Genomic DNA, 8377 nt, shown 5'->3' on the forward strand with positions numbered 1-8377 from the left:
AGCATTAGTTTTCACTGCGAGGATGGGATGTAGCCATCAACCATGGGTGATGCCTCCAGACGATTAGCCGTGCGAGTGACATCCGCATAGGATCATTTTCCCGAGAGGATTGAAAGTAGCCACCGCTGATGGTGAACCCCTATACAAAGCTTGCCATGGAAAGGAGTAAGAAGGATTGATTTGAAGCAGTGGGAGAGCAGGCGTCCTTGAGCCATACAGTATCTCCATATGCTTATCTGAAATTCTCACCAATGAATCTGCATAAGTATTCTTATCCCTTTTATTTATTTTATTTATCCAATTTAATTCCATTTGACTCTATGATTCCAATCACTAACTGAGATCTACAAGGTGACCATAGCTTGCTTCATACCAACAATCTCTGTGGGATCGACCCTTACTCGCGTAAGGTTTATTACTTGGACGACCCAGTACACTTACTGGTCAGTTGAACGGAGTTGTGTCCACTCGTGCCAAATACCTAAATTCCACAATTTTACAATGAATGCACATCAAAGAATAGTGATCACAATTTCGTCCACCAGTATTCTACAAATAATTTGTGTTTCTCCCCTTGTGACTTTGATATTGATTTGACAAATGTGGCCTATTCAGGATAAATACTACTGTTAAATAGTATCCCATAGTATAATTATCACCATTGATAGTGTAATTTACTTTCGGAGTACGATCATTTAGAATATCATCGAATACTGGTGAACGATCTAACACGTTGATATCGTTATTTGAACTAGAAACTCTAAAGGATGTATGCCATATCCAAAGGTTTGAAGATGCTACAACCTCAAGTACTATAGTTGCAACTCTACGATAACCCCTCACATACATACGTTTTCACGTCTTTGGACAATTTTTTCATTGCCAATACATGCAGTCGATACTAACCAACATGCCAAAAAAGTCACGAGCCTTCGCCATTTGTAACAAGCATTGTATATCATTTGAATTTAGTTTTTGTAAGTATTCATCCTCGAATATTGAAATGACACCGTCAAAATTTTTTTTCAACCATTCAATTGTGATGCTTTGGTCTATGCGTACATAATCATCAACAATATCAGCTGCTATACCATATGCTAACATCTGTATCACAACAGTGCATTTTTATAGTATTGACAAGCCTCTTCTTCCAATAACATTGACCCTATATTGGAAATATGGATAGGCATTTGAGAGGGTATCTACTATCCAAAAAAACACATGTCTTCTCATTCGAAATATCCATAAAAAAATGCTAGCACTATACTCCAGCTTATCTGTAAAGTAACCTTTTAAAAGGCGATCATATCCTTCTTCTCAATTTCTGTTGATCCATCTATGAGGAGTTGGGAAAGAACTTTTCTCGATGTCTTCTTCTAAATCATCAAACAAACACTCATCGATCCAATTATCTATGAGTATGTTATATCGCCTTCTTCTTTTACTATACAAAGTCTCGTTAAACATATCATTAAAATTTTTAGCCATTTCTTAAAATATAATATTTAGTATTTTTTGTGAGATGAGAAAATAGTTTTGAATGGAGTTAGTGATTGTAAATATTTGATAATTGATATTTATAAGTGTATCCGCAACAAATAGCTGCTTTTCAACGGCTACTTTTGCAACATCTATTTTACAACTACTATTTTTTCTTGTCTAATTTTAAAACGGCTAGTTTTGTAATAGTTACTTTCGTAAACAATAACGCATAATAATATTGACTAATTTTAAAAGTTACATCACAAATGAAAAAACATATTATATCCCAAAATAGAATAAAACAAAGTACATCACATCCATCAATACACAATAAAAATAAATCAGACTACTTAACTCTACAAATATAAGGAACCATTAAGTAAACTACTTATTAATTATTTTCTCACATGCAATTTCATAAAAAGTTTGTCGTTTTTCAATTATTGTAGACGTGTTAGCATTAAGTATTTGCATATTTCTTTGCATTTATCTTCATTTCTTTAATATACCTCTAAGTTTGTAATTCTTGTTCTTTCGTTGCCGCTTAAATTTGTAACTCCTTTTCTTTGATTCCATAATCTTTTCTCTATGTTCCCTCTCCTCTTCCCTTTCCTTTTTCTATCCATTAGTTCATTTTTGCTAACATTTTTAATATCTTCTATGAGAAATAGTTTCTTAATAATCGATATTTTTTCTACTAAAATCTTCAGACATTTGTGTTTTTTCTTTATCCTTTCTCTTGCTCTTCTTTGATCCGTGTGGGTGAACAAGAGAGTCCATACCAGTTTTTTTAGTCAACGGTATTTTTTAATTTGATGATAATGAGTATGCTCCAGTTGTACTGACCTTAATTTTTTTTTAATTCTCCACTTTGTGTTGGTAGTTGACTTCTCCATTTTTGTTCTAAACGAAGCATATTTCCATGCCTCTCAAACGTGAATTTTTACCATAATTTGTGGAATAAATTTTATAGGCCAACTCCTTTATATCATCAACGTTTAAATCACTCCTTATGTTTTGACTAGTTTGATTGTAGCAACCAGCAAATTGTGCAACTATTTGTTGATCTTATACCATCGTTTTTTACATGTAACTACCTTCCTTTTCATATCAGTGCTAAATTCTACACAATAGCCGTGAATCCGATTTCAAAATGTTTTGCCCTATTAATCAGTACCAAATATAGGATTAGTTAAAATATTCAATCATGTACCGATCACCATCTCATCCTTTTTTCATTGCCAATGTTGAATACTATCTTGCCTACGATTTTCAATTTCATCATCATTGAGGTCGATAGCATCTAATTCATGAGGGTTGGCAAAATTCGAATATTGCGAATTTGGACTGGATTGATCGGAGTCTGAAGGGATGAGTTAGAAGAGCCACCAACAGCAGATAAATCATATCTCAGAGTTGGAAACGACAAAGATGTTGGAGTAATATTTCCGATAGAGAAGTTAAATATGGATGAAAATGAATAATGTGGTGTTTGTGAATTTTGATTATGTATTTAAAAAATAGAAAATTGATTATTATGAAAAACTTGAAAACTTAAATTAGGAAGATTTTGTTCATTTGAAATTTGAACATTTAAAATTTGAGATTGTTGGATATTTGGAGTTTGAAAAAATAAATTAAATAATTGAGAAAAGAGTTAAATTAGTTTGGATCAATTTTTTTCAACAAAAAATAGTATTGACAGAACTTTGATTTCATAAATCTAATAGAAGATTGAAGAAAGTATAAAAAATCATGAAAATAAAAATGTATGTAAATAGTATATATAGAATAATAAATATTAATTTATTAATAATAACAATAATGGTCATATGTTTTATTAATATATATGCAACGGTTCTTTCCATTTTTATTAATATATATGTAACATATAATATATATGAAATGTGAATATATATGCAACGTATAACTTATTAATATATACATAGTATATATTTTTATTTTTTTTTATTAATTTGTCACATGTTAAAATTTTATTGGAAGTAATGAAATATCATCCTTTAGCAAATTGGGTTATTCTTTTATTAACAAATAACATCGTTATTTGTTAAGCATGAATTGATATATCTTATATATCCATAAACAACAGTTTTGGATTTGTAATCCCAAGTCTCTTGGGTGAACTACGACAGATTTGAATGCAAGTTTTTGTAGCATGATAACATAACGACTACAAATAACAATCTATTTGCTTCTATTAATAACTAACAATATATAGATGATTACATTTTGTAACTATCACTTTTGATATCTACAAAATTACTAAAAGCTGGAATATAGAAAAAGTAACAAAAAAAAAAGATTAGTAATATTTATGAAATCGATGATGAAAAAAATTGCTCTGGTCTAGAGATCAGGGTTGATGTAGTTTATGTACTTGAAATTCAGATCAACAAAGAATCTAGAAACCTATCACTGCATAAAATAGAACATCAATGCCTAAGTTCATAAAATAGCAGTTATCCTATATTTCAGAATTGATTGATCCGTATAAGATATCATTTTAGTTAAGGTGAGCAAGTATCAGAATATACATAAGGGAAAAAGAAAAAGGAAAAACAATACTTGTAGATACAGACAGACCCACAAAACATGAATTATTATTGGGCAAGTGTCAAACTTGTGGGCAACTAAGTTGGTTTTTCAGTACACATGGATATTGATACTAATTCCTCCCAAGTTATTGCTATTACTCCGGATTGAGCAACTGTCATCACTGGTAAGTTTCTCCGCAGAAATCTTCTGGTTAGGACCACACTGCAGCCAAAGGCATGAGATTCTTGCCAGTGCTGCCCGTCCAGCAACCCCTACACGGTAAACCACACTTAAATCTGCCCAAATTTCACTAGGCATAGTTTGCAATTGAATGCTTGGATCATATCCTTCAAGATCTGACTCAGTTATCACAACTACAGAATTATCGTCAAACATCATATGATTTCTTGAAGCTATTGCTGCCTCGGAAGCCTTAGTCTTTACAAATAGATCTGCAAAAGGTGCATGTCCAACAAATCTTCTCCCCATGAGGTAGCGGTAGTAATCCTGAACAGCCTGATCTCAAAAATAAAGTTAGGAAAATTAGCCATAATTATTATCCATTTTCCGTACACCATTCTAAAATAAGAGCAGTAGCGCTTAACTTACCACTGCTCTAAAATAAAAGTATGATATCCAAGCACTCAGATAAATAGGACAATCAAAGCCATACAGAAAGTCACATGATATGTTATAATAACCAAATGACATTTTATACTTACTTGCCACTGAGATGAAGCCAAAAGCACCCTTGGTCGAATTGACTTCACATAATCATATGCACCCTCCGGTGTCATTAGTTTGTGGTGCACCTACACATCAGCTTGGATTGTAAGAAAAAATAACTGTTTGATCATTTTATACACTCTTAAGGCAAGGTACCAACCAGATAACAAATAACAACAGTTGTGCTGCGACCACGCCCAGCTTTGCAGTGGACATATGTAGTGTGTCCAGATAATGCATTTTCTTCAGCAAAAGAACCCAATAATCAAATCAATAGGAGAAAGAAGTCAACACAATTTCAAATGAGTAGAATAACTATCATAATGAGAACCATTGTTGTTCGAAGCCTATCTGTATATTTCCATAAGTTCTTAACTTGTAAAACCTTTATCCAGTTCCCTTTTCCTTTTTGTGCAGGTAAAGAGGTGTAGGTCTTTGATAAAATCAAGAGAAGTATAATGCATGAGGATGAGGAGTGTAGTGTGTAAGGATTAGGAATATGAAACAAACTATAGACATCATCAATCCATTATGCTTCCATCTTATAAGGCCACATTATGCAACATTTTACAAATACATTAAATATTAATGATCATTTATCCTCCAAAGGAAAGTAACACTAGTATATGACCCTAAATTTAGTCGAGCAATTTTCTTAATACTTACCATGTATGAAGTCCACAGCACGGCATATATCATGCAACAATGGAGCAAAACAGTAATCTCTAGTAGGAATCACTAGATGGTCAATTCCATGAGCCTGCCATATTCGTTCAATGTATTAATAATGAAATCTTTTGAAGAACACCCTAGATTCTATTATAATCCAGTGCAAAATGCAGAACAATGAACATAACCTCGCACAACCCAATATAGACAACTGGAAAACATCACAAACAAAAATTTCCAGTCTCTCTGCAATTAAAGAAATTGTACACAAAATCTACGTCCCTCATTCCCCAGATTATAAAATTTCAATTGAACTTCATTCTCATAATAATCTAGCAGCAGACAAAAGGATTATTGAGAAAATTAGCCCAAAAAAATACCAATACTCAGTAGACGAACAAATGCAATTTCAAGGGAAAGGGCTATGCATAATATACTCACATAATATAATGTTGTTGGAACCAAAGTCTCATATGACTCATTCAATGTGACAACCCCACGAACACCAAGCTCCTTCAGACGGGGAACATCAATTGGAAATGGAACAGCACCTAATAATATGAACTGAAAAAGAAGAAATTAAGTACGTCAGAATTAGGAGGAGTTCAACTTTCAAAACATAAGACAATATTCAAATGCAACCAATAAAAACATGCAATCTCAGCTCATACTTTCAAATCAAAATCATTCCTTTCAACTCTATGCCAACTGTTTCAAACCCAGTTAGTCTAGCAGCCAACTCTATGTCAACAGGGAACAAACATTTGAAAACCTAACTGCAAACATGCCCTTTCCATAGTATGATATTAATTAGTATAGTTTAATTGATATTCACCACCATTTTAAATATATATATATATATATATACACACAAGCATCCAATTACATATTGTCAGTAATGAACTGACCGATACAGAACGCTAAACTCATAATATAAGACACTTCAACACATTGTTGGATGTCAATACAAAGAATAAACTAACTTTTAAACTATGACAGTCAGACAATATCTATTATAGTGATCAACAGAGAACAAAGGCCAAAATTAATAGCTACACTGGCATAAAATAAATAAATATATATATGGATCTTCCATCCGGGTTTTATCATCGCTTCAAGCACCTTTAACATTGGATCAGTCACCCCAGATGTATCTTATTAAAGCAGGTGAAGAAACCAAAGCAGGCAAATTCACTCAATATATAGATCCCTCTACATGTTAATAATCACACACCTCTTTCACCAAGTTTATTTGAATTTATATCAAAGCAATCACATCAATGAGAAATAAAACAATTGTTGATAATAGCCACTACTAACACAGAAATGAAATATAAATATCTAATGCAAGCCTTTAATCAAATGATAAAAGATTAAAAAACCTAATATTAACAACAATTACATAATAAGCTAACACCATTCAGTGTATGAAATAGAACTGAAAACAAGCATACCTCGTCAACCTTATCCCACCATCGAAATTCGGCCTGAATCTTGTTCCTTACAACATTGTAAAGCAGCGTGGGATAGAAAAGCGCGCGAGCCCCCGCTCCAACCAAAACCTTCTTTGCATCATAGGCCCCAAAGCTTGATGACCTCTCTTCCTCTCCATTTCCTTCCACCTCACCACCACACTTCAATTCTTCTATACGCATAACTCACTTACAAATTCGTAAAAACAACTTATACAGTACTATGAACAGATTTACAAAACAAAAAGGAGAAATGGAAGCCCTAATTGACAAATTAGATATATTCACACAGTTATCGACAACACATATCAACGAATCTATTGCATCCAACTCCACGGACACAAAGATGAGAGAGAGAGAGAGAGAGAGAGAGAGAGAGAGACGTATTCTGTCCCAAATTGCCAATTGACGAATCACGGAACCTATGAAACCCGAAATCCACACCAATTCGAACAGAGAATGGTACTAGGACAAGAGCTAGAACGAGAAAAACAGAACTCTACGAGATTTTGCCAGGAAATTGAGACCATGATAATGGAGATGGTTTGTTCGGGACGCTGGAAACTAGGCTAGAATGATGGGTGAATAGATTGTCGTAATTTCCGCCAGAGAGAGAGAGAGAGAGAGAGAGAGAGAGAGAATGATTAGGAGGGGAAAGAAAAGAGGGAGGGGAAAGTATCAGAGGAGAAAGTGGATTTGGGGATTGGAATCCCTAACCCTAGATTTAGGATTTTGGTTCAACAGAGTTCAGAAAAGTTAGTGTTCTCTTTTTTTAAAAAAAAAACAAAAAACAAAAATGAAAAATGGGCCACTAAACAAACTCGGAAATGACGAAACTCACGAAAGTGAAGGAAAACGTTAAAGAGAAGAGGGGAAGAGGGAAAGGTTTGAATGACATGATGGTGACTCACAGGGAAGGTGAAAGTCTATGAAAGAATGACACGTAATCCGCCAATCAGGCATTGCCGACAGCCCATTGGCCAATTTTCGCGCGAAGTATTTCTTCCATTAAGGTAAGGGAGTTGTCCAAACCAAATCGGTAATCGAACCGATCAGGTTATTGAGTCACTGAATTATTGGTTCAATTAATAAGTTACTGATTGAATCGATTGACTCAATATTATGTAAATAAAAAATAAAAATAGTCAAAAATTTAAAACTAAAATTTAAAAGACATATTTTTATCAATATTTTAAAAATATCAAACTATTCTAAAATAATATGGACCAGGAACAATAAGTATTTTTCTATTTTTATTCTATTATAAATATTTTTATTTTATTTTTATATTAAAATAGCTATTATTTTTAAATTTTAATAATTTATTAATTAGTTTATCGAGTTTGATCGATTTTTATCGATTCATTTTGAGTTTGACCGGTTTGTATCGGTGTTTCATCTAAGGATGTTCGCGATACGGTTTGGATCGAATTTGAGTCAAAAACTCATCCGATCAGAACACTAATTTTACT

At 33.0% G+C, this 8377-nt stretch overlaps 1 protein-coding gene across 1 annotated transcript; it reads right to left on the reverse strand.

The window, feature by feature from the left end:
• Positions 1-3947: 3947 nt before the first annotated feature.
• LOC107485250 (phosphatidylglycerophosphate phosphatase PTPMT2) lies at positions 3948-7702 on the reverse strand. Its single transcript, XM_016105765.3, has 6 exons — positions 6888-7702; positions 5875-5997; positions 5431-5524; positions 4925-5007; positions 4761-4850; positions 3948-4554 (listed from the first exon to the last, which is right to left on the reverse strand). The coding sequence occupies exons 1-6, from the start codon at positions 7086-7088 to the stop codon at positions 4147-4149; spliced, it is 999 nt and encodes a 332-aa protein (XP_015961251.1). The 5' UTR covers positions 7089-7702; the 3' UTR covers positions 3948-4146.
• Between the last annotated feature and the right edge of the window lie 675 nt (positions 7703-8377).

Source organism: Arachis duranensis, chromosome 1 (assembly GCF_000817695.3).
Source record: "Arachis duranensis cultivar V14167 chromosome 1, aradu.V14167.gnm2.J7QH, whole genome shotgun sequence".
Taxonomy (NCBI): domain Eukaryota; kingdom Viridiplantae; phylum Streptophyta; class Magnoliopsida; order Fabales; family Fabaceae; genus Arachis; species Arachis duranensis.

Bases quoted from the DNA above. Each gene is read 5' to 3' on its own strand.
- LOC107485250 (XM_016105765.3), bottom strand. From the start codon at position 7,088: ATGCGTATAGAAGAATTGAAGTGTGGTGGTGAGGTGGAAGGAAATGGA. The intron at 5,008-5,430 runs GTAAGTATTAAG...CTTTTGCTGAAG, and splicing joins TGCTGTGGACTTCATACATG to AAAATGCATTATCTGGACAC. The intron at 4,555-4,760 runs GTAAGTATAAAA...TTTTGAGATCAG, and splicing joins TGGCTTCATCTCAGTGGCAA to GCTGTTCAGGATTACTACCG.